Source organism: Rhinolophus sinicus, chromosome 5, assembly GCF_057876585.1.
Source record: "Rhinolophus sinicus isolate RSI-liver-muscle chromosome 5, RSI-T2T, whole genome shotgun sequence".
NCBI lineage: Eukaryota > Metazoa > Chordata > Mammalia > Chiroptera > Rhinolophidae > Rhinolophus > Rhinolophus sinicus.
The window spans coordinates 49,594,010-49,620,530 of NC_142505.1; the positions used below are offsets into that span (position 1 = coordinate 49,594,010).

The 26,521-nt window shown below is 43.1% G+C and overlaps 2 protein-coding genes across 5 annotated transcripts in view; one reads left to right on the top strand and one right to left on the bottom strand.

Moving 5' to 3' along the window:
* CACNA2D3 (calcium voltage-gated channel auxiliary subunit alpha2delta 3) overlaps positions 1-26,521 on the top strand; it is an 837,281-nt gene that overhangs the window by 700,303 nt on the left and 110,457 nt on the right. The window lies entirely within an intron of this gene.
* Positions 215-24,684, bottom strand: LRTM1 (leucine rich repeat transmembrane protein 1). 2 transcript variants are annotated; one of them, XM_088798502.1, is made up of 3 exons: positions 24,535-24,684; positions 9,932-10,528; positions 215-4,715 (listed from the first exon to the last, which is right to left on the bottom strand). In XM_088798502.1, exons 1-3 carry the CDS (start codon positions 24,584-24,586, stop codon positions 4,282-4,284), a joined length of 1,083 nt encoding a protein of 360 aa, XP_088654628.1. In that variant the 5' UTR covers positions 24,587-24,684; the 3' UTR covers positions 215-4,281. The 2 variants fall into 2 exon arrangements, with proteins under 2 accessions (XP_088654628.1, XP_019579795.2); XM_019724236.3 differs by lacking the exon at positions 24,535-24,684 and adding an exon at positions 13,087-13,874.

Below are 26,521 nucleotides of genomic sequence, written 5' to 3' on the forward strand. Positions count from 1 at the left end.
TTTCCATGCTTCAATTTCCCATTTGTAAAATAAGGACATGAAACTATATCAGGGTAACGAATAGGTTTAATCTCGTATGTCAACTCCAGTTGATCAGTAGCGGGTACCTAGGAAACAGATTTAGAAGGAGTCTGTGGCCTTAGCTGGGCTCAGTAGATAAGTTTGTCCTCATCTGTTAACAGTGTCTGAAATGGGCAGGGAGGCTAGTCACAGCTATCCTGAAATCTGCCAGGCCTAGACTAAATGCTCTCCAAGGACCTTCCCACCTCCCAACCCTCTGGTTCTTTTTCAGGGTCTCTTTGATGGTGACAACTTTGTAACTAGGTGACATCCTATTCACCCAAATGAATATTTAGTGTCATCAGAGTGAAAAGTAGGTGGATAGTCCAGTCTAGTGTCTGAGAGGAGACTGGTAGATTATGAAGCTGCTTCTCTGAATAGGATGGGGGTTTCTTTGAGACCTCATTGCAATTTGAGCATAAAAAAATACTTATCATGAAGCATTTTCATCAAAAAGGAAAACAGGATAGTTCCCTGAAGTTGCACATATAATTCACAGCCTAATGCTGCCTTGTGGGGGTGGAATGTCATTTGCTGGTAGGTTTCTGACTACTAGTATTTAACAATGGACACACTGGTGGGTTTGATCAAACTGTAAACATTTATTTCCTGATCTGCCACAGAAAGGTTTCTAACAGTTGTGCAGTTATATTCATGTGGGCTATAGCTATATCATTTCAGAAATTGATTTAGCCACGTCCTTTGATATTTAGGATCTAAGACAGAAGTGTCTTACTTCTTGGGGCAACTTGGTTAACTTGAGTAATGAGGTTTGATTTTCATGAACCTTTGGGAGGAAATAGTGTGAATCAGTTTTCAGTTTTTCATGTTTGTAAGGAAAAATAAAACACCCAGCTGTCCACTGGCATGTTATCATCAGAAACACGAGATTTGTCCTGCGGGGTCAGAGATGTTTGCTTTAATATTTAAAAGTTCTTCAGGTATAGATGTGACCCTAGGTCTTCTTTCTCCACAGCCTCTGTGACAGGGTGCATTCTTCATACTGCGTCCATATAGGCCTCAAGCCAGACAGCTACAGCATCCCTGGGGGCTGCTCTTGTGAATCTGTGACCTCTGGCAGAGCCAAAGTCACCAGGCTATCGTCATACCGTCCCACTAAATATGATGGGGAAAAAATACTATATTGTAGATGGTTTTCTCAGAAACAATCAACAGTCAACATCATTTTTGTTCACAGTGTACCCTAGCAAGGCTCTATGATGGAAGGGCATTTTTATAGGGGGAATCTATGAATATGACAGCAGTAATAAACAGCTGAAACTAATCTGTGAGGCGTTTGCAAATTACCCCTCATGAGCTGTAGTGGTTGTGAAAGATAATTTGTGGTTCTCGCAGAATACCCTGCAAATTGGGTCTTTCATCTGTGATGTTTTTTACAGTTAAAACATTTCATTTCTCATATTAACAAATGATAAGTCTGCATTTGTTAATCTAAACAATTTGATTTATATTTTTCTGCGCTGAGAAGCTGTTGACATTTCAGGGTAAGTAATTATTTTCATTGCCAACTGCTGTTTGTGGTGATTGTAGGCAAAAGATAGAAATCTGAATATACGTATGCACTGTTTTAATCATTTTCCTTAAAGACTACTTATAAAACAGGAATCTGTTTGCCTGAGTTATCATCTGTACTTAGAAATCTAACAGGACGTGGGTGTTGACAAGTGAGGGTTCTAGCCACGTTCAGGGTTTTCTGTGGTATATTGGATGCTTTCTCATGTAATCACTGCGGGCAGGGGGATGGGGTTGACCTGCAATGTCACCAAACCTCTGGCAGAGCACTGTACACTGGCAGTCTCAAATCACAGTGACAGGAAGCACGCTTATTGGCCTCAGTAGTTATCAGCTTATGTAATATCTGTTCAAGTATCTCACGGGGTGGTTGCCAGGACTGCATGACAAATGCTCACGAGAACACCTCTCACTATGCCTGGCACATAGTGCAAGCTCCAGAAACATTTGGTGAAATGGACACGACATATAAAGGGATCTTCTAAATTTCCTTTCTCATATTGCTTGCTTGGCCAGGGCAAGGGAAAGAAAGATTTGTTTCAGTACATCCTTGACCAGTTGCTCCGCCTTGTCCACTACAGTGGCACACGAATCAGGCCAGAAAAGACGCACCAGGACTGGGGATGGAGCTGATGCAACCGCTGGCTTTCTCTGGGGTCGCTTTTTGATCTTAAAATCCATGCTCATTTTTCAATCTACTCTTTAATATATCCAGGTTTGTTTTAATATGCAGAAAACATTAACATCAAAGTTTATGCTTTTCCCCCAGAAAAATCATTTAGCCAAATTGCTGCTCCAAAAAGATGGTCCATCATTAGCTTGCGGGCGTGTGTGGGGCCCACACTAGTTGTGAAGCACTGTGGGCCTCTGTGACCCTTAGGGGCACGCCGGTGTGTCCTGCAGGGTAGGCTGTGGTAGGTTCACCGGTCTTTTCCCCTTGGGCCCTTTACACTGCTGGGTGAGGAGACTTCTCGTTCCGTTCCAGGTTAGGGAAGGGACTACTGATTTAGGATTCAAACCAGTTTTTACATGGCCTGAGGGAGGGAATGCAGAGCCAGTGCCCTGAATGGCAAATGTGTTTTATCCTTTGAACCAACTTCAGTTGATTAGTTCTGGTTGCCTACAGTGCTGTCTTAAGACGGCATCTGTGGTCCATCCAGGCTCAGCTGGGAAAAGTGCTGGGATTGATTAGCAATGTCTTTCAAAGCCTCTGGAGGAGCAGCTTGCCCTACATTTGCCATTGTCTGCTCTTGACTTGTCCTTAACTCTTCTATGTGAAGTCATTTAATACTAACAGGTGACTAAGTATGAGATGGGGCATCACGAGAGAGAGAGAGCAGATAGATTCCACTTTAAGAAAACCTAGCATGAGAAAATGCCAATTTACAAAATGCATAAATCTGGAGCCAATTATTGTCATTACAGAAAGATTCCATGAAAGGTTCCTTTAAATAGTGAGCTCCCCTACTGCATTAAAATGATGATTCAATTTTAAAAAATTCACTTTGCATGCAACTCCTCAGGACCACGTCTGTGGAGTAAAGCAAGCCACACCTGACTTTTTTAAACCACGGCCTAAATAATGTTCAGGATGGCTGCTGCCACATATCTTGAGTCTCTAGATAATTCCCACTCTCTTCAGACTTCCTTCTTACTTCCTATCCCAGAGTGTTGAGTAGACAAGCTGGGTGGTGGTCAACAGCTGCTGGCTTCCACCCTGCCACGGCTGCATTTCATTAGTGGGTAAACTGATTGCTCCGAGTTTGTTTATGTGTGGGTGTGGTTGTACGAGTCTGTACACTATGTATATGTAGATACAGATACACACAAGCCATTATTTCGCTCTCAGCCCACCCTCAATTCATTCCTGCTGTGAGAATTATAAATGGAAGGTTCCAATCGCCTAGTAGATATGGCCTTTCAGTAATAAATGCCCCAAATTCTGGCTCCCCATCCTCTTTGTATTTGTGTATATGTTATTTACCCTTGCATCAAAAATCTTCCCCAGACCCTGGGCCTGAGTCCCATTCTGCAGTCAGGGAACCCTCCTCTTCCTCTGTGGCCTAGAAAGCCCCAAATGGTTTTCTGATTTAAAAAATTAAATATAATCTGACTATTGTGGCAAGCTACGAAATTCTCAACCAACAGACACTCCCATTAAATATATAACATACACAACGTCTAAAATTATCACCGATCTAACATGAACTGAATTATAGATGTAGTCAGTGCCGCTTGGGTAAGATCACCAGCTTCTTCCCAGGCAGTTGAAATTGGACAGTTTTCCAGTAGACCATAAAGCTCCCAGGAGTGCTGACTGGCACACGTATCTGATTTCTGTGCTCTGTAAAAGCAACTTCATGCGGGGAAGAGTACCTTAAAGAGATGGCATCTCCCCTTTCTCTGTGATGGCCTTCTCCCACAGAGAATAATTCTAATAACTTCTCAGGTACAGAGCACAAGTACCATCTCTATTTCACCTGTGGTATTTTTAAAATCTCAACATACATTTCTTCCCAGGAGTATTTTTCTTTATTTCTTTTCTTTTTTTTTTTTTTTTCCCGAATACATCCTTTTAATTTTTTCTTTTGGAAAAAGCAAACTGAGGCAGTCACAGTGAACATGGCAGCCCTACTCAGACACCTCCTTCTGCTCTAAAGTGATTATTCCTGCTTGAATTGGAAGCTGTCAGGCTGGTGAGCTGTCAAGCAGCTCTTTTCCTTCTGTCTTCGTAGGCTCCTCGGTTTGAGCCAAGGGGCCCCCATGGTATTGGGCTGTAATGGCTGCATAGGTGCAGCCATAGATGGTGGCTACCAACATCATGAGACACACAATCCCACACACAACCCCGGTGATGATGACGGTGGCCATGGCGTGACGCAGATTGGCTGGCCTCGGCTTGGGTTTGAGCTCATGCTCTGCGTGGTCTGGCTCCCCTGCACTGTCGCTGTCAGGAGGGCTTGGGACAGCCCAGTGGGCAGAACCCAGCGGCTGCAGCTGCGAGGTCTGCAGACCTGGAAATGGGAAAGGGCAGGGCTGGTACAGCTCAAGAGGGATTTTGAGGAGGTCCTTTCCTTTCCAGGTGTCCGGTGATGCACAGATGACACTGTCCATTATTCCACCTTTAAAAAACAAAAGCAAAAGGATGATAACAGACCCTGATACAACTGAATTCCAAAATCTTCAGCCTGTAAAAACTTAGGCAGATGGAATTTATAAAGCACCTTTTTTTTTTTTTTTTTTTTTTTTTAACCCTCCTGGAGTCAAAGAACTTGACAACCATAGTTTACGATTTTAGGATTTCTAAATTGGCCAAATGCTAAAAATGCCACACACTAAATTGGCAATTATGTATGACCAAGAATGCAAAGCCAAGTCACCTTTACCTTACAAATGCCGAGGGAAAAGCACTGCAAAAGCTGATGAGAAGGGACACTGGAGCACAACCTGAGGGCACTGTAGCCGGTGCATTCCTGCCACTCATGCCCCTAATGAGCCCCTCCACACAGATAAATCTGTTGTACCAAGTTCCCATCAGAAATCTAAAATACATACATAAATAAATAGACAAATGTGCTTTGTCGTGATGTTATATGTTAATTACAAAGGCTCTATGTTTAACAACAGTCTTCAGTGATGCCAAATGGGGAGGTCATGGTCTTTGAGTGTTCTGTGTATCTGAAGATTTGGCAGTAACATTTACTGAAATGCATGGGATTAAGTACAATTAACGCATCTCCTCAGGCTTTGGAACAGTTAGTACTTCCAGTACCAAACTTTCCAATGGGTTATTAGACCCAGTTTCCATTCTCTTTAAAGCAATTGATTTCCTCGAGTATGTAGACTACAGGGTTGGGGTGCCTAGGAATTCTTTTCTACAAAGGGCACTGAACTAACAGATTCCATTCTGGCCAAATCTGACCACCAACTTACTATGTGACCTCAGGCAAATAGAATTCTCTGACTAATGTTGCCATAAGAACATCAAATTTGTATCCAACTTGATAATACGTATATAAAGCATGGTTAGGTAAGTCCTCACAAGTCCACTGTAATGGGTAATTCTTGTCCAAGGTCACCCAGGTCATGAGTGGACAGAACAACACCCAAACCCAGCTCTCCCCCTTGATCCCAGTTTTTCCCACAACACTCGCTGCCTGTCTCTACTTCCTCCTCTTAGGAGCGTCCTGAGGTCAGCAGAGTGAACACAATGACCCTCAGTAAAGCCCTTTGCCTGGGCAGAACCTCACCCCTATGACCTGTCTCACTTCCCCCCCACGGCTGCCATGAACTCCTCCCCAAGGATGGCTATGAAACCCAGCACCACTCTTAGCCAAGTTAGATTGGAGATTCTTTGTACACACCGTAGGTCAATTATAAAATTATACCAGAAAGTCAAATGTGGGAAGCCATCACTTCAATGTTATTATAACCTTCTATTGCATAGCACTTCAGAGTTTGGGGTCTGCCTTCACATATATCCTATCTGAGGTTTATGAGCCGAGTCCTACACGGCCTTGTTAGTAGCTGGAGCCAGTTTGCAGTGCAAAAGTTACGGTAGCCCAGGTCATATCAGGGTTAGTAGCTATGACAAAATTCAACCCACACCTTTTTTTTTCTGCCACTGTTTGAAACTGAATCGCCTACTGCTAGAGACTCTTGGGTCCCTCCTAACTTCTTCAGGGATCCCCAGAGTCAAGAGTCCCAACTTTAAAGCAAAAAGTTAACAGAGGAATTTCCTCCTTTCCTGAGCTGATGTGCAGGAGACCAGCTGTGCAGGGTGGCTGCTCCATGAGCCCAAGGCGCCGTCAGGCTGCATGGTGATGAAGGGTTCCTGCCTCGTGGACCATTTTATGCCTCTGCTTGGGAGTTTGTTGTAAGGCAGAAGGCCAGAGAGATAGAAATGAAGTGTGGGGCTTTGAGAGGAAGTGATGGTGCACACCCAGCAAAAGAGCACTAGACATCTACCAGGGGAAGAAAGCCCACCTGCCATGGGACCAGCAGTTCTATCAGTTCCATCAGCTGACTTACAGCTAGACCGGGGTGGCTCACCCAGTTGCTCCAGGCTTAAACGCTGTCTTTCTCCAGTTCCACAACTTCTTGCTGCTCAATGTTAGGGTGGGGGACACAGCTTTTGGGCCCAGAGGTAAGGAGATACACAGGCTAGAACCTGAGACATGGCTGAAGGGCGGGGTTATAGCCACCAAGAGCTCCATGTGCATCTGTGTCCTCAGCTAGGATTCACCTCCCACCCTTCCACCCCTGGAGGAAAGTCTGCTGACGATACCTTGAGGGTCCTACTCCCTTCTAGATTCATGGAAGCTGACAACGGAAGAAGCTCCAACTTGCGAGGCATTCATTATCCCCCATCTGGCTACTAGTAGCTCTTAACCACTATCTTGGAAGAAATTGGAGCTTGAGTCTGACCATTACTTAGCTGTGTTAACCTAAGCAAGTTACTTCACCATCCTGTGCCTCTACTTTTTTATCTGGAAAGTGAGAGAGGGGAAAATAATGAAATTCACCTCCTAAGATTACTCTGAGGATTCAACTGGATAAAGTATGTCAAATATTTAGCACAATACCTAGCCCAGAATAAATGTCTAATACAGTTAGCTATTAGCATAAAGATGATTTGTTTACTTACGAATGGAGAAAGAGGAATACTAATTATAAAATCTATGCACATGTTTTTGTGGAGGAGACAGATATTATTAAGTATTCATCAACTAATCTGCCCAAAGATTACAGCAACTTTGTGGCAGGGTAGAGGGAACTTCATTCCATCTCATGTTGCTTCTAGTGTCCCGGACCTGGGAACTATTATTTGTCAAGGAATGTTCTTCTTTGATGAAAACTATCTTTATATGATGCTTACCACTTGGTTCAGAACACAATAGTTAATGCCACTTCAACTCTAGATGTAAATACTTTTATTTGCAGCCTCCTATAAGAAATATGTTTGCCAGATTCTATAACCCCTACTATAAGTCAACTTGAAGATCAGCTAATTAGTGATAAGCTATTTGCTATGATATTGTTGAGAGGCATTCTCATTCAATATTGCATATTTGAACTCATGTTGTACTCTAACCTGCTTCCTTCTGTGTAACTGCTGCAACCATCCAGACTCTGCTGATTCCCTAATTCATGCCTGTTCCGTGTTTCCCCAAAAAATAAGACCTAGCCGGATCATCAGCTCTAATGCGTCTTTTGAGCAAAAATTAATATAAGACCTGGTATTATATTATATTATATTATATTAATTATATTATATTATATGACCCTGTATTATATGATATTATTTTATATAAGACCGGGTCTTATATTAAAATAAGACCCGGTCTTATATTAATTTTTACTCCAAAGGATGCATTAGAGCTGATGGTCTGGCTAGGTCTTATTTTCGGGGAAATACGGTAGCTCTCCTGTCTTCCTGAGTTATAGCCTCAAACATACGACCACAAATTCAACAGCTGCCCTTGGTATGTAATGGGCATCTCAAACATGACATGCCCCAAACTGAATGCTTGATTTGCCACCTTCCACACGCCCATTTCCCCCATTCCCCAGTCTGCCACTTATTAGCTACCAGCATCATTCATCTGGTTACTCCTGCAGGACCAAAAAAAATGAATTTCCCATAATTACTCTCTTTTCTTCATCTCACACTCCAACCCATTAGCAATTTCTATCAGTTCAATATTCCAAATACCTCCCAACATTGATCACTTCTCACCACCATGGTTTGGGCCACCACCGTCTCCTCCCTGGATGACTGAAAACACTTTCTCGTCCCCCAGCTTCTTCTTTTGCAGCCTTTGGACAGCTCTCCTCAGAGTCACCAGAGTGACCTTTACAAATGTAATTAGATCATATTGTTCCCCTGATTAAAATTCAAGAGATTTCCATTTCACCTAAAATAAAATCCAAATGTCTCACTCAACCTCTTCTGCATGTTCCTACATGGCTTGGCCCCTGAACGCTTGTGTTGCCTTCTATCTGCTCTCTCACTCCTTTTCTCTGCTGTAGGCACTCTTTTGTCAAGCCAAGCTTATTCCCCTGTCGGGCCCTTTGCATCTGCCATCCTTTCCCCTAATTATGGCTCATTCCTCCTTACTGCTCAGGTCCTGTTCACCCATGTCACCTTCTTCCTATCTAAAATGGAACCCCCACCCTCTCACTTTCTCTCCCCTTACCCTGCCTCATCGTTTCCCTAGTATGAACAGCTTTCTGAACATATATTTTACTTTATTTAACATCTGTTTCTACTATCAGAATGTAACCTCCATGTTAATAGAGATCTTTTGTTCAATGACCTTTTCTCAGTGCCTAGAAAGGTGCCTGGCACATAAGGGGCACTCAAATATAGGAATGAATGAATGATGCTTGAAAGTTAGGAGGAAAGAAGCACTGTGACGTAGAGGAAAGAATGTAGGGGCAATACACAAAAGCCATTCATTCTTTTCTCATCTGTGCTTCCACCCTGTCATCTAGGGCAAGTTACTGAATTATTCTGGGCCTCAGTTTCCCTTTGATAGCAGGCTAGCATTGAGTTAGAAGGGTGTTGGATAACTTTTCTGTAAATGGCCAGATAATAAATATTTTAAGCTTTGCCATACAGTCTCTGTCAAAACTCTTCAGTTTTGCCCTTATTCTGCAAAACAGCCACACACACTAAATAATAATTGGCATGGATGTGTCCCAATTAAACTTTCTTTACCCAAAACAGGAGGTGGGCTGGATTTGGCCCTCCGCTGTCATTTGCTGACCCCTGGGTGATTTCCAGAGCCCCTCATCTTTCATGTGTTAGGATCGCTTGCTTTTGACATCTGGTTAAAGAAAAAGTAAGTTTGGAGAGGTGGCCCTGTTGCATCCAATTTCAATAAATGGTATTTGCTAAAGCCAAAGTGATAATTTTAAAGAAAATGAGTAGAAGCAGACAAAGAAGGGAATATGTCCCGGGGGAGATACTATGTCCCAGTTGGATCATATTTGAAAATAGAATTTGATGCCACTTTGGAGTTGAGCAGCCATTCAGGTAGCAATAGAATTTCCATCCTTCTTAAAGGCATATAGTTTCCAGATACATAACTTAATGTTGTTGTTAACCAAAAAGTGGAATGTTATCTCCATGAATCATATTTGTAGGTGACTTTAAATACCCTTTAATGACTCACTTGCCTCTTTTGCAATACCGTGAAATGGCATCAATGTGAGAAAAGCTTACACTGGTCCCTTGCACACGCCTCACTGTTCCTTCTAATGCAGAGAACAGATGAAGTTCATCCTAGGCTCATAACACACAGATAGGGATTTCTAAATAGACGTTACTGACCTTTATAGATAAATTTCTCCAGCCAGAGTTTAAGACTGAGCAAGTGGCAATTGCATTTCCAGAGGTTCTCCTTGAGAAATAGAAGCTTCACACTGGGCATGGATTCTAGGAACGCTCGATCGAGCTGCTGAAGCTGGTTTTGTTGGACTGCAAATATGGTTAGGTTCTCCCAACGCTGACCCAGGGATATGGGAAGGTGGCTTATGTTGTTTGATGACAAATCAAGCTCCCTCAGGCGTGGAAGAGAGTGGAAAAGTCTGCTTTCCAGGGAATGAAGGGAGTTCTGGGTTAGGTTTAAGACCTGCAAGTGCTGAAGTCCATGGAATGCTCCAGGGGCCAGATTTGAAAGAGAATTGTTGCACAAGTTCAAGGATGTGAGCTGTGGCACTGACCTAAATGCAAAAGCGGGAAGCTGGTGTATCTGGTTATCTTGTAAATGCAGTGTTAGAGTCTGAGGAGGCAAATCGGAAGGAATTTCAGCCAGACCCTGCTGGCTGCAGTCTACAGAACTTGAAGATGAGTGACAGCGGCACTTCTCTGGGCATGCACCCACCACCTGGAGCACGAAAATCACACTTGAAAGCAGGAACAATTCACCTGTAACAAACAGAAAGAAATTGGGATAGGAACTGGTTTGTAAGTGGCACCACCATTTGTTCCCACTTTGAATTCATAGGTACTGTGGTTCTGTGCCAGCCACCTTCCACAACCTGAAACAGAGGTTCTGCCATTCACCATCTTTCATAGAGTGGGCCTGGACTGGGTACATCCCCAGTTTCAATAACTATTGCAAACTATTGGTAACTATTGCCAGAGACCTTGGAAAAGATACTTCCTCAGTAGCTCAGAAATCAGAAGATGGAAAACTTAAGGATATCAAATAGAAAGATAAAAAAATCTTTCTGGAGCACACGCCCTTTGTAGAATTATCTGGGGCCAGAAGTGTGGAAAAGTGACAGGAAGTTCAGATATTCACTTTTTCTGAAAAGTATGCTCCAGCTTAGCACTGTCCAATAAAACTTCCTGTGGTGATGGAAACGTTTGATATCTACTGTCCAAAGCAGTAGCCATTAGCTACATGTGGCTGCGGAGATCTGAAATATGACTACTGTAGTCAAGGAACTGAATTTTTATTTGCATTTAATTTTAATGAATTTATACAGCACATGGTGTCAATGGGTACCATATTAGATAGGGCAGGTCCAAAGCATTCCTATATATTGATGCCCATCTTTGCAGGTGTTAATAATTCCATGAATCATGATTGTCCCCTTTTTAATTCAAGAATTCTATAAAAATACATTAACAGAGTAAGAATAACATAATAAACACCCATGTTCCTATAACACAGTTCTGTCAATCATTCATGAGTGATCATGTTTCTTTCTTCTCTTTTTTCTTCTAACTCAAAGAAACAATGCATCACTGATACAGTTAAACTCCCTTGATTAGCACCCAAGTCATGTTTTCCTACAAGAAGACCCTTCACTCCCACCATTACTGTTGTATCCCACTAGGCTTTTTAAAAAACAGTCTTAATAACAACAATAGCAAATAACCAAATAGCATGTGTTTTCAGCCAGGCACCATTCTAACTGCTTTATATACATATTTTAATTAATTTACTCCTCATAACCTTGTAAATCTGGTTCTACTATTATCCCCATTTTGAAGGTGAGGAAACTGAGATACAGAGAATAGCTTCAAATCACTTGCCCAAGGTCACACGTATAGTAAACTAGTAGAGTTATGATTCTAACCCAGGCAGTCTGCTTCCAGAGTCTGTCAGAGTTCTTACCTACTGTGCTTTACTGCCTGTCAAACACTTTTACACACACGTGCGTACACACACACACACACACACGCACACACACACACACTATACTGCTTTTAAAAAAAAAAAAACCTACATAAATGTAAGCATCAGCATGTTTCATTCTGCAGCTTATTCCTTCACAATGAATCTGTCCATGTTCATATACTGAGGGCTAATTTATTCCTCTTAATGCTTAGAATATTCCATGGTGAGACCATGCCATTTATTACTTAGGCACTCTGTTACTGATGAGCATTTGAGTTGGTGAAGTTTTTCTTTGCTACAAATGATACTGCCAAGAGCGTCCTTGCACGGCACTCCTTGCCATGTGGACATATGGAAGAGGGTCTCTAGCAGCCACGGGAGCCCCCTAGCAGCGTTCAGGGTGGAGGCTGACTGTTCTTAGATTCTGCTGGATCATTCTCCACAGTAGCTATGTCACTCCCTTCTTTTTTCCTGAGACTGAATTTCAAAATATGGCAAACATCTGTCAAGGATATTTGGTTAAATTGGTAGAGGAATTCACAAGGCCACAAATAATATTTGAAACGCAAGATAATTATCTGCTCATAAAAATGGCCTTGAAAGAGACTTTTGTGTTTGTCTGTTTGTTTGTTTTCAGCCTTGACTAGGGAAAATGTGGCTGTCAAATGCACTGGAGCCTTTCCTTGAATTCTCTACTGGTGTGATCGGTGCTTTGGGGCAATAGAGAAGACGTTTGGAGGGCCTGCTGAGGACGTTTAGCTCACGGGATGCAGTCCCCTTTCCTCTTCCAAAGTACAAAAGAGTGAAATTCTTGTTTTGCTGTCTATAATTTTGCAAGTAACATAAATAACTCCTTTCAAAGCCAAATGTCTACCCATCAGAGATGAGTCGACACCCCGCACTTTAGCTGTGGGTCTCAAGTCTTAACTAGTTGTAGGAAATCAAATCTTAAACGAGAGAACATGTTTTCCACAGAACCCACAAATCTATTAAGGAAAGGCTTGTCTTTCTGCGATCGCAGCCAGTTTGTTCATTCTTTCTTTTGTTCCACGTCCACCTCCTCCAAAGTGGATGATATATGAACTCCAACCTGAAGCATGCTATTTTCTATGAAATGGTCCATGACATGCCAACTGCATATCTGATCATGGCTGGGTACCTCTGTGCCCAAACCCTTCCTCTGACCCAACAGTGCACAAACATAAATCCTCTCGTCAGAGACATTTTCTGTATCTGTTTGGTCTTTTGAGAAAGACACCTTGAAAACAGGTTTCCCACAGACATCTTTTGAGGGGAATCCCATTCCTCTCTCAGGGAACTTTTCTAAGACACAAGGGGATTTATCATGGCTCACCTTTCATGACTGAGTCTCCACGGGCTTCCTCGCTGAACCCGTAGCCCACCTTTATGAATCTGCAGATCAACAAGCCGCGGGCATGGCAAACTCGGAATCCAGCTTTTTATTCCCTTCTGAATCTTGCTTGTGCTTTTCTTCAACACAGAAAACAATTTTGCTTTCAGGAGACCACTTATTTAAGCCGTCCGTCCCCTGTCTCCATCTGGCTGAGATTGTTTTCCCTTAGAGGGTCTTTTGATTGTGCCCCTCTTCTTTCTTAAAGTGTTGACCTCCCCGAGATCATCGCTGCCTTTCCCATTCAGGCGACCAGCCACCGAAAGAATGTTTGTCAAACCTCGGTGAACAGCTGTAGCATTCAGACATGACCCCGGTGGCTCAGCCTTTTTGATTATTTAATCTGCTTGAAGTCCAGGGCACCAAAATAAAACTGCCTTCTTAATCCGGTCATGGTTTCTGAATTCTGTTGACTTATTAACCATGCTGTGTCAACCCTTGTCGGGTTGGGGGCTGCTCACTGTGGCTCCTCGATCTGGGGGTCTAGCGACAGAGCCAGCAGAGTGTGTAATATGAGGACAAATTGGCCTGCTGGAGGCTGACATGGTTTCCACAGTGCACTTGTTTGGTCATCGAAGTCTTATTCAGCCAACATCCGTGCGGATTAGCTGTGTTGACAGGGTCTTGATGCCCTGAAATTCATAGCCATGGTTTCCTTTAGTGGACATCACAGTCTCTTCTCCCTGGCGCCACAAATACTTCTCCGCTGCGTCTTTGCTTTCTCCTTACCTCCTCCTCCCACCCCACCCCCACCCCCTTTGCCTTGACCTTTCGGTTCACATGACTTTGGAAATACTTCTCAATCTTTCATCGTTGCCCTGATTTTTCACGTATAAAACAATGAAGCTGCCCCTGTGAGCATCAGGCATCAATGAACTGTAACTGTCCTCTAATTGACGCTGTTGGGAACTTTTCACCAGGGAGTGGAACGTTTCTTTAAATGTGCAAATCTTCTGCCATCTGCTAAGGTGGTGTGTCAGTGCCTGAAGCTGCCCTTCAACATACTAGAACGTCCTGTGTGCCCATGGTGACTACATATAAAGGTGAAAAAACATGTGCTTTTCCTGAACCAGCATGAAGTGGACTCCCTGGCCCCAGATGGTGCAACAGAGCAGCTGAGTGTGGGATTTGGAATCAGATGAGTGTGGATTTGAATTTGTCTTCACCCTTTACTAGCTCAGTGTCTCTGGACAAATGACTTGCCCACTGGGAGCTTCCTGGCATCAGCTCTAACATGGGGATAAAGGTAGTCCTTGCTTCACAAGATTGTTCCCAGGATTAAACAATGCATGTCATGGCCTTAATATACGAGGTCTGACAATTAAGTTCGCAAACTTGCTGCAATGATGTCGCTAACCTTTTTTGATATCAGAGGGATTATTCATTACGAATTTGTACCAACTGGACAAACAGTTAACCAAGTTTACTATTTGGAAGTGCTGAAAAGGCTGCATGAAAAAGTTAGACGACTGAATTTTTCACCAACAATACATGACTGTTGTATTACAACAATGCACCAGCTCACACGGCACTGTCTATGAGGGAGTTTTGAGCCAGTAAACAAATAACTGTAGTCGAACACCCTCCTTACTCACTTGATCTGGCCCCCAATGACTTATTTCTTTAGCTGAAGATAAAGGAAATATTAAAAGGAAGACATTTTGATGATATTCAGGACATCAAGGGTAATACGATGACAGCTCTGATGGCCATTCCAGAAAAAGAGTTCCAAAATTGCTTTGAAGACTGGACTAGGTGCTGGCATCAGTGCATAGCTTCCCAAGGAGAGTACTTCGAAGGTGACTATAGTAATATTCAGCAATGAGGTATGTAGCACTTTTTCTAGGATGAGTTCGCGAACTTAATTGTCGGATCTCATATGTTAACCGTTACCCATGAGAATGTGTTCCAGGACTTTCGTGCTGCTAGCTTTCAAAGAGCAACCTTGACTTGACAGGTGGAGGGAGGTCCTGATGAAAGACCAGGAAGTCTGTCCCCTCAGGTACCAAGGGAAGAGGCCCCTTGTGAATGAAGATTAAAAATCAGATTGTGACTATCCTTACTGCCCGCTCTCTGGGATCCCTCTTCTCTTTTGGCCAAGCCCCTTCATGTCTCAGAGGACCCACGTTCTCATCCTGCCCCCTTCCTGAAAAACCTGCTTACTCAGCCTGCCATCTTTTGTCCTCTCTCCAACATTCTTTGAGCATGGGAGATACAGTGGGGGAAAGTCAGGTGGAGGCGACCAAGAGCCATTTAAATCCTAAAAAGGGCAAAATGGTTCCATCCTTCCTCCCTTCCCTCCCACCATCCTATCTGTCTATTTTCAGTGCAGAGAATTTAATAATAATCATTCCTTGATGACACATGACTATCAATGGCCCATGTGAATCCTTCAGCCATTAACTCATCATAATATAACAAATACCTATGAACCTAAAGTTTGCTCTAAGAACCAGAAAGTTACAATAACTCACATGGACTCGTGTGCCTCTGTTTTTCCCAGGGGTCGGCAAACATTTTTTTGTAAAGGGCCAAGTAGTAAATATTTTAGACTTTGAGGGCTATACTGTCTCTGTCACAACAACTCAACTTCTGATATAGCACAAAGCCAGCCATAGACAATCCATAAAAACAGGGCGAGTCTGTGCTCCAGTAAAACCATATTAATAAAAGCAAGTGGAGAGGACTGGATCAACCCACAGGCCGTAGTGTGCAAACCCTGCTCTGGCCCATTCTATAGCCACTGTTGTCTCTCTTCCATTACCATCACCTGTTCCCCACCCCCAAATTCCACCACCCATCTGGGTGCACCCACCACCCTGTCTCCTCATCTATCAAATGAGAAAGCTGGGTAGGATGAATTTAGGGCCCTCTTATGTGTAAAATCTTGTCGTTCTGGTCAGAACACCTGAGCGAACTTAAAAGGCCCTGTATTTACAGACTTTCGGAGGGCTTGGACAAACAAAGAATTTGAGTGTCTCTTTGGGTTACAGCAGAGCTATTTAGCTGTGTCCTGCATGGCCCAACTAGGGTCCACATCTTGTGGACTCAGAGGCCTGAAAAAGATGAATCCATTGACAGCACAGCTGGTGTAAGAGGCCAGGACACCTGCCAGGAAACCTGCAAGGCCAGGCTGGGTGGCTAAATGAAGAAGCACACGTGCATGCTAGTTACACCCTAAAGCTGTGTGGTCTTAGGCAAACCCCAGAATCTCTCTGAGTCTCCACTTCCTCATCTGTAGAATGCAGACAATACCACCTCATTGGATACGCAAAGGATCAGTGATATGTGTTAAGTGCACAGCGCGGGTCTGGTAGAGATCTGGAAAAGAAAGTGATCAACAGTGGCATTTCCTATTAGCAGTGTGTATTCTTGGACCTCAAAGAGTTGGGGTCGGCTGCTCCTACTTCAAATGTGAATGCCCTGGGAACGCACAGAGAACCCCCACAGCAGTGGGTTCCTGGGAGCCATGGCTTACTGCTCAAAGGGGTTCTTTGGTTCCCTTTTGTCCCTGCTGACTAACTGGTGATTAAAAGATGGGCAGTGCACACTTGAACATTGAAGGACTTTGGATGCGGAGGCTGATTTATTCCCTCTGACCTGAGCCCAGAGAACAAAGGGAGGGTTCGTGATCTGCATTCTAATGCCGGCAGTGCCTTCTCTCCCTCCCTCCCCTGAGGAACCAGGTCCCAGAAGTGGCAACTCAACTCTGCATGCAAAAAAGTGACCAAGGAAAGATGCCAAATATCAGGTGAGGCCAAGCCACGCCCTAGAGGGGAAGACTCCACTGTCAGGGGCGCCTGGTACCAACGCCTAGTCAAGGAGTCCAGTTTCTCACACAGAAACTTGCTTCAGACACACTCTCGGAGTTTGTGGTTACCATGACCCTCAGATTTCAAGACTTTTCTAGATTCTGTCTACTTCCTATGCACGTTTGCCCATGTTAAATCAGAATGTTTCCTAATATAAATTGGTCTATTTAACATTTCATCTCCCCCACTCCCAGAAAAAAAGCAACAATTATTAATTCTTAAAATTGATGCTGTCTTCAAATCCTTTTTCTCCCAGGTAGTGTTATACAGCTAGTTTAAAAGAATATGTTAGAGTTAAATATACTCACCTGGGAGGATACTCGTAATAAATTGTTAGGTTAAATAAAGCAATGTGAATAGGAATGCACGTGGTGTAATCCCATTTCTGTTGCAAAAAACAAAAAAGAAAAGTGGAGGGGTTCACCCTGAAACTGTACATTGGTTTGTCTGAAGATGGAATACCCTGATTACCCAGAGGCAGGGATAATTTACGGAGAAGAAAGGAAAATTAAATGTTTCTGTTTACACCGCTGTATGTTCAATGTGCTATAACCAGCATGTATTATTACATCTATAATTTAAAAAATACAAAATAGCTTCGTTAAGTAGCAAATAGAGGTGCGTTTTATTTATCGGAACATTTCAGATGGCTCATTTTCCAGTGACTAGCTGAGTTATATGTGTAAATGGAGCTTCCGAGAGTTCGCCTCCTCTCACTCCACAAGGATTCGCCCCAAAGGTGACATCTATCTTTCTCTGCCAAATGCTCTCCGCATGTGACCAAGCTATATCATGCATATAAGCATGTCTCCCGGTTTTAACATCGACTTTGGTAAAATCACAGCAAAGTGCTTCCCCATTCCTGCCCGTGGGTCCCCATCCAAAGCAGGTACTGTGGTGATTTGATGCCAGGGAGGCAGCCAGGCCGAGTGCCAGCTGCAGCCCAAGACAGGAGGAAGTGAGCCCTCAGGACCACAAAGCCACTCAGACATTGTATTTGATTGTGGAGGAAATATGGCACTGGGAGAACATTTTCCTAGGAATTGTGGATGACTAGATGGCAGCCAGTTATAAAATGTATAGAGAGCTATTTAACGGGCCTCAGTATTGTTTCCTTCCTTCCTTCCTTCCTTCCTTCCTTCCTTCCTTCCTTCCTTCCTTCTACCTTCCTTCTACCTTCCTTTTCTTTTTCTCTTTCATATTATAAAACAGCAAGAGAACTAGGAATATATTTTAAAATGTCAGTCATGTTTATGCAGTGCTTGCTGAGAATTTGTATTAGTTAAAGTCATGTAACTGCTGTAACAAAATCTCAGTGGCTTACCACCACAACAGCTTATTTATTATTCTTAGCACAGTCCAGTTCAATTTGACAGGAGGCCAGTCTCCACGCAGTTATTCAGGGACCCAGGCTCCTTCCTCTTCTCACTATGCCCTCCTCTTAGTTCTCAGAACCCTCTCCATCAGCTGACTGATGGGGGAAGAAAATGGGATCGGGCATGGTACTTATCACTTCTGTTTACATTTCATTGACCAGAGTGAAGTCACATGATCATATCTAACAACAAGAAAGGCTGGGAAACATAGTCTAGGTATGTGTCTTAAAAAAAGGGGAATGAGGAATCATACATTTTGGAGAGCATTAGCAGTCTCTGCCTCCACATTTTATCTGCAATATCTCGCTTAAAAGTGACAACAACTCACTAGTCTATAAGCTGAAGATGGTTTCTTATACTTCTTCCCATAGTCTCTACAATACCACATAGTAGGTTTATTAAATAAATGCTGAATGAATGAATGAATGACAAAACTGAGGCATAAAAAAGTTAAGTAACTTGCCCAAGATCTCCAGCATATTTATTGCAAACACATGGATTGTTAGGTACAATATTCAGGGAACCTATAGTTTTATGTATTTTATGTCTTAAGGTCTTTTTTTAAAAAATATAATCCATTCTTTTTGACAGTAAGCTACAAATATAATTGTATGGAGCTTTAACTAACTCAGAAGAGTAGAACGTGGTTTCCTTTTGAGGCAATCAATGGCGAACCAAGAGCCATATGGTCTCTCTAATGAGAAGGTGGAAAGGATATGTGCACCTCCTCATTCTTGCTTGCCTTTTTGCTAAGGCGAAAAGTGAGGTTCAAGGGCTACCTACAGTCAAGCAGTTTACTTAATCGGACTAACTGTGGAGTTTAAACTCTCTTCACCTGGCCTTCAGCTAGCTGATAAAACTAGTGGAGTTGTGCATATGAAATGTAGGCCTCCAAACCTCCTAAAACTAAGGAAGACAGTGGCCAAAATGTATGAGACTGCTTTTCAATGTCCACTTGTCCATGGAGCCCAGGTCTGAGCTAGGTGCTGGGGAACTAGAAAAGACATAGCCTGCTGGCCCTTGGCCTTCAAAGAGTGTAACCAGTTTGTAGGGTGCTATTTAGGAATCCTTATTTATCATATCAGAGTCTATGCTGATCATCTCATCCCCTTGAATCTGTTACCCGTGAAAAGACTACATATGACTTTGTTGGATAGTGACACTGTCCAACGCTCTGAAACCAAGTCTCAGAAGTCCTTGGGTTGGTAGCAAAGGCAGACCTAGATGCTTTTCTTTCTTTTTTTTTTTTTGGTCCATCCACTCTACACTGTCAAGGTTAGAGGAAGTACAGACTTCCCATTCCAATGTCTTCCCAACCTCAGCCTTTCAGCACTCAGTTTGTCTGCATACAGGATGTATGTGAAGATAAAGATGCATTTCAGATAAGTATGATTAAAGGTAATTAGTGAGCTCATGCAGCTGGTAGAGTAAACATAGACAGATGCCGGTTGATATAAAGCTAATGAAAGAAACAGAAAGATCAAGAAACATGGCAGCATAGGAAGCCTGGCCAACTCACCCTGACTCATTCTACTTAGATCTTTTGATTGACTACTTTTGTCCCTGCCCCAAAAATATAAATTGGAATCAAATTTATGTTTGATTGTTTACTCATGTTACACATGAAATGAATGTTTTGTGCGGTTCTTCTTGGTGAATCTTTATTTGCTTTTGTACTTCTAGAATATTATGATAGTTCAGTTTCTGAAATAAATGACAATGTGGTTTTCATATTTTCAAGTTATAGCTTAGTGTATGTATATTGTGATGCAATAATAAATCTGTGTTGTGCCTTTTTCTCTTTAAAGTTTGCACTATATTAGCTCTTTGATACATGTGGCTTGAAAATATTCTGGAAAGCACAATTGTCTCAAGCAGGACTTACATTGTAACCCACCAATTACAGATCCTGAACTGTAGGAATCCTTTCTGTTATTCCAGCGTTCATTTGTCTCACCATTTCATCTTAGACCAGTATCCCTGTTATAAAAGCATGGAACCTGGAATGAAACCATCTAGGTTCTAATGCTGCCTCCATCCTTCACTGGCTGTATCACCTTGAATAAGTTACTTAACCTCTCTGATCTTCAATTTAATCATCTGTACAAAGGAACCCTGGCAAAACTGGCAGATTTGCAGGGAGAGTTAAATAATACTTTTATGTAAGAATCTTAGCAAAAAAATGCTTCTGCACATACCAATATACATTAGTTAGTATCTTCTCTATTATTGTGTTTGTATCGACTAGGCAATTCGGCTGTATCTATTTGCACTAATCTGGGTTGGCACAAACACAGTGAGTTAAACGCAAAGGAGCATTTTGCTTGTGTGACAGAGTTCCCCATCTTTTTGGATTATAAAGCATGTGTGTAAATGTGTATTTGCCTAGAATCAGCTGCAATCTAAGTGAATTTGTGCTCTACATATCTCTGCTTGTCATCAAAATAGTCCCATAAACAAAAAAAGGTTGGCTGTTGGTGTCATGTGACTGCAACCTTCATGTGGGACTTTTGTTAGCAAAATAAAGTCCTGCATTGACTACAATGCACCTCCATCCTGATTTATAATGGGCAAAACTTCCCATTTTGGTGCAAAGGATGAATAATGTTCTCATCCTTTAGTCCAAGAATCCCATATTGGGCCACCTACTACGCTTGTGCTGTTATTTTTAAAGGTTTACCTACCCAGCTTTCCTCTAGTCAGTCCCTCGTTGGTAGGGGCCCTTTTCCCCATCCTTGCGTAATTAGAGAAAACATGTAGTCACCTCCCCAGGGCTGTTTAGCTTTCATCATGAAGCATGACTATCAGAGTTTCGAGGTTGATAGGAGTGGAAACATTTGTGTTCAACAAGCAGGCTCCTTCATGTGTTGTCAACATTTCATTTGTGATTCTAATGAGGGCCGAGGAGAAAATAAACTCAGTGTACTGCTCTCCACTGCTACAGCTGATGTTTATAAGTTTCTACCCATGGCCCCGCGTTGCTCTTACCATGAAGACATTTGGAAATGCAGCTGTGCCCTGCTGCTGTGTGTGAAGAGCTATGATTGTTAAATGTACTGAGACATTCCTGAAAATAGGCAATGTAGGTGTTTACTTCTTAGCGACTGGTGTGTCTCTACTTATTGGTGTTTTACATTTCTCCTGAAGGTGAAAACACCCTTATATAAAAATGGGATATATTAGAGGGACTCTCATTCTTGACCCCAACTCATCTCATCTCTGAAAATCGGTGTTATTTTTCTTATTAAGGAGGCATCTACTGTGTTCCTTCACTGTTAAGTTCTGTGTTTGGGAATGCTATGGGCATGAAACTAAGAAACAGCAAAATGGATGGACCTACAATCCAAATGGCTCCTACAATCTAGCGAGGAAATAGACATTCATGATACAGCCACACAAATATATGAAAACTACAGCTGTGAAAAGTGCTAAGAAGAGGAGGTACCTGGTACCATAAGAGGATACAGTTAGGGAATCTGACTTGGGAGGCTGGGGCAGCCATCCCTATGGATGTTATAACCAGGCTGCAAGGGAAGGCTGGGCTAGAATTTACTACAGGGAGGGGAAGGGACAAGGATCATTCTGGGTAAAGACATGGCATGTGGAAGGCTGAGAAGCTGGAGAGATGCCAGTGTGTCCTAGGAGCTACTGGAAGCCCAGTGTGACTATAGCACAGAGGGTGAGGGGGCGCTCAGGTGAGAAGATGCTGGAGAAGAGGTGAAGAAGCTGGTTGTTGAGTCCCCCACCCCTACCTTCCACTATAACTGTATTACTAATATTGAAAAGCTCTCTCTCTCTCTCTCTCTCTCTCTCTCTCTCTCACACACACACACACACACACACACACACACACCTCTGCAAGAATACTGCTGTCTGGTGTTGGGGTCAGGACTAGGATGCTGCACTGTACCTTGTAATATACTTTGGGAGGTGTTGACACTTCCCAGGCGGTGTCCTTTGGCAGCTCCACCATCTCACCATACCTAGAGCGATGCATCTCGCTGTCCTCCATACAGATGTAGAGAGAATTGCAATTTTGCAAGCATTACAAAATCTCAGTACACATTTATCAAATCCTGAGCATTTACTTACAGTTCACAGTGGTGAGCAAGTTCACTCCACACCTGCCTGAGGGGTGACAGAGTGGAGCTGTCATCCTCCCCACACAGGTGTGCCAGTCAAGTGCAGTTTAGGAAGAGCCAGCCCTCCTGGTGCTTGGAGGCGAGGGTGGTGGAACAGAACTTTCCCTCCTGCGCGTCCACGTACGTGTTACTGTGGATATGACACACCGCAGGCCAGGGATGGCAGAGTGCTTGGGCACCAAGATTACCTACTTTGTAGACCGAGACAGCCCCACCCAGCAGCCACACAGAGCCCAGCACAGCCTCAGAATCCGCTCCAGCCCAGTGCTTGAGGCAGACAACAGCAGACATCACGCTAACATGATCCGAGTTTCTGTTCCTGAAGTAGGTGCTTGTCCTCTGCAAATCTGAGTCATAAATCTGGACTACAAAGCTAAGAGCCATTTTGCGGATGGGAGAATTTGAATTATGTGCTAGAAAGCTACTGAGCCCCACCTGTCCCCCCAACTTCTGCATCTTGATGCAAACTTGCTGTTTTCTTCTTGTCCTCGTGAACACGGTAATTTTTCCACAATGATAAAAATAAGTTAATTCTTTGGGGTTTTTATTTTGGTGGTGGTTGTTGTTTTAATGGCCTTCAAAAATGAGATACACAATTTTAGGATGTGTTGAAGGAGGGAAGTCGTGGCCTGTGCATTTGCACAGGAAACCCATGGCTTGCCTAGAAATACGATTCCAGACAAGGTGGAGGATGGCACAGGCATTTCAAGTTTCTGACTTTGGCACCGGGGGGATCCCCAGGTAGAGCTCCTCTGATTACCAGGGCTTGCTGGGAACAGTGGGCCAGCCAGGAACCTCAGGGAGCTTATGTCTCTCTCCCAGCAAAGCATGTCTAGTGGCTTAAGAAACAAGTGTTCGGTCCAGAAGAAGTCAGTCTGAAAGGGTAACAAATGTTGGACCGTAAACTGGAACAAAGAGGAAACTGTGAATCTAGGCCCCCGTTTATTTCTCCATGCTTTCACCACATTTGGGGTGACCTGGCACTGTTAATTGGCAGCTTGTTCTCTGTTTAGCTCCTCTGTCTAGAAATCCAATTGCTCTAACACAGTAAGTCCCTAAATTCCTAGGGCTGAATCCAAACATCTAAAACTCACAGAACACGCAGAAAATCTCACACACAGGGTGCTTTACCTGGAAACAGTCCTGAATTCTTCTACCATCCCAGGCGTAGAACTGTTATTTCACATCTGCTTGGCAAGAATGAGTCACTTGCCAGAGATCAGTTTGTAACTAGTAGACCTAGGACTTGAACCTGTGGCCGCCTGATTTCAAAGCCTTTCACCTACTATGTTCTTTTATTTTATTCTTCCCAGCCCCTCCCCTTTCATCAGATGAAAAGCAAAGGAAGGGCCTTAAAAGAGACTTAGCCCAGAAAAAACAGATGGGATAGAAATGACTCCCACCCCTACCCATGGGACCTCTGCCCTTCTAGGTCTTCATTGTCCCTTGCCTCTCCAGGCCAAGGGCCACCAGGAGAAGCGGAGCCTGACGCTGTCTGCTGTGGCTACAGCTATAGGGAAGGGGTTCTGGGGCCGGAAGTGAGGGAAGCAGGGCACTTTGTGCGTGGAGTTAGCACTAATCTGGTCCATCCCCAGAACGGTGCTATCAGTCAGATCTCGGACACATTTGTCATGGTTGCTCCCCTGTTTAGAAGCTGCCCCTGCAGGCCTGCCCTCTCTTCAGAGCTGGGCAGGAAGAGGAGAGATCCCTTTGATCTCTAGACCGGTAGCAGGAGAAGCATAGCATTTCGTGGACCTGCTCCTGCCCCTCTGCCTGGTGGAGTGCTTGGACAGCCATCCGAACAAAGCCCCTTGGCCACGCTTGCTTTAGAATCTCCAGACTCCTGACAGAGCATGCCCTGCAAGAAAATAGAAGTGAAATCACTGCTCCCTTCACACTGAGGAATTCTAGGTCCTAATGCAGAGGAGAGGGTGCCAAACTCAGATCTGAACCGATAAGTAGCCCGAAAAGAGGGTAGAAGAGGGAGAGGGTGGAACCGACCTGATGGCCATCCCACTAGACAGCTGGACTTCCATAGTCAGGAAAGAACCTCATACTCACCATGTTGGTTTCCAGTCTCCGTCTGCAACTTCACTCCCCGAATAAAAGACATTGGCCTGCAAACAGATCAGCTGGCTTTTGAGATATGTCCACAGTTTAAAAAGTAAGACAGGTAGCTCATGGGAGACGGACTGCTTCCTATGTATCCTCCTTCAGAAAGGGAAGTTTTTGAGTCAAGTAATTTCAAATAGGGAATGTATGTCTTTTAAAAATATATTCAGCTTCCCTGTAGTATAATATACTTCGATGTATTAAAATACAGCTCACCCCACTCAAATTACTGCCTCGGTGCCTAATGCTGTAAAATTAAACTATTCCTCACTGATATTTTATTAAGCTCCACCAGCATTTCAGACGCAGACATCTCACAGAGCTTCAGGCCATATATTTTATATGGTGTCAGGGTGAACTCTGACTTCAGTCCCTAAAACCCCCTTCTCCCTCCCTTTTTCACCCCCCTCCTCCCCAACTCTTTTTTTTAAAAGTGCAGCATTTTCAAAAACTTTGCTACAGGCTACTCCCCAACTGTGGACTGTTGGAAATAAACATCTCTGGTTGTGTGGGTGTGAATACAAAAAAAATGTTGTGTGAAAAACAAGAATGTTTCCTGGACGTCACTTTTGCATTTATTCTGTGCTTAATACGGTGCTTGATTTTAATTGTTTCACCATTTTGGGGGATGGAATGTACATAAAAGGATATGCATTTATGCACAATGAGTTGAGTTCTCTAGCAAGGGAGTAAAAGGTATCTGTGTGTCTGCCTTTGAAGAGATAAATGGATATAGCCATAAATGCCGAGCCTCTTAATAAGACTAACTTTGTCATTTAATAAGGGAGATTATTTCGTAGATGTAAAACCAGTTAACACATTTAAAACTTGATAAGACAAGGCAATCCTGGGATGTTTCCTGTGCTCCAGAGATTAAAGCCAATCGAACGCTGGGCTAGGGGAGGTTTTCCATGGTACAAGTAATGCTGTGAATGTTTCTCCTGGTAATGCAATTAGGAAATATTGGCCCCAGTTAATGTAACTTAAACAAAACATGTTGTCCTCGTCAAACTTGTTCAAGTTGTTAAACAGGCAAAGCCTTGTCCAAAAAGTTAAAAAACAGGGGCATATAGTGTTTCCATGGAAACTCTGTTAAAATACTGATTTGTGGATATGATCATAATCAGCCCCATAATCTAATATGACTGAATTAAATGAAAAAGAATCTCAGTTATGAAGTAAGCCCCCCTGTGTAAAAGTACTCTTCCACATGCAGAAAACATATGGATCCTGACGAACACTGTTTTCAAACTACTTACTGGCACAGGAGTAGGGCTTTAAGACTCCGGTTTTGTCTGTTGTTTTTTTTTTCCCCCTCCATTCATTGTTCATCGTTTCCATAATGCTGGGATTATGTGGGTGAGCAGTAAATAAAGTCTCAGTGACATTTGGAGTTTTCAGTATGTATCATTGCTCCCCAAACAACATCCCATATTGTTTTCATTGTCTTGTGTGACAAGAGAAAATAACCCATAATATTTAATGGTTTGTGGGACATTACAAGATTAAATTTTATTAAGGTAATAATTTCTTCCTGCTAATGGGATTTTGGTAGAATTCTAGCTATGCAGTTTCAAATGGATGTCTTTGACCTCTAGCGGAAAGGGCACTAAGCCAAGAGCTGGGGTGAGTGTCCCTGGGACCCTGGGCAGAAGCTTCAAGGTCTGGCCTCCCCACTGTGCAGTTCCGCAGCTCAGTCTGCACCTGTCTGGACTGTAGTAAAAATGGAAACTGGTCACCATGGGATAAACTTTAGCCTGGTGGAATGGCAAAGACAGCTGTCTTTCAGCAAACCTACTTGATTTATTTGGAATTATGTTCCACCCTGAGAAGATCACAGGTAGCATTTGTGGGATCAGTTTCCTTACTGCAAAAAAATGTGTCCCCAGTCATGTACGAACTTCAAATAGGGTTTACTGCGTGATTGTTAGCAAGA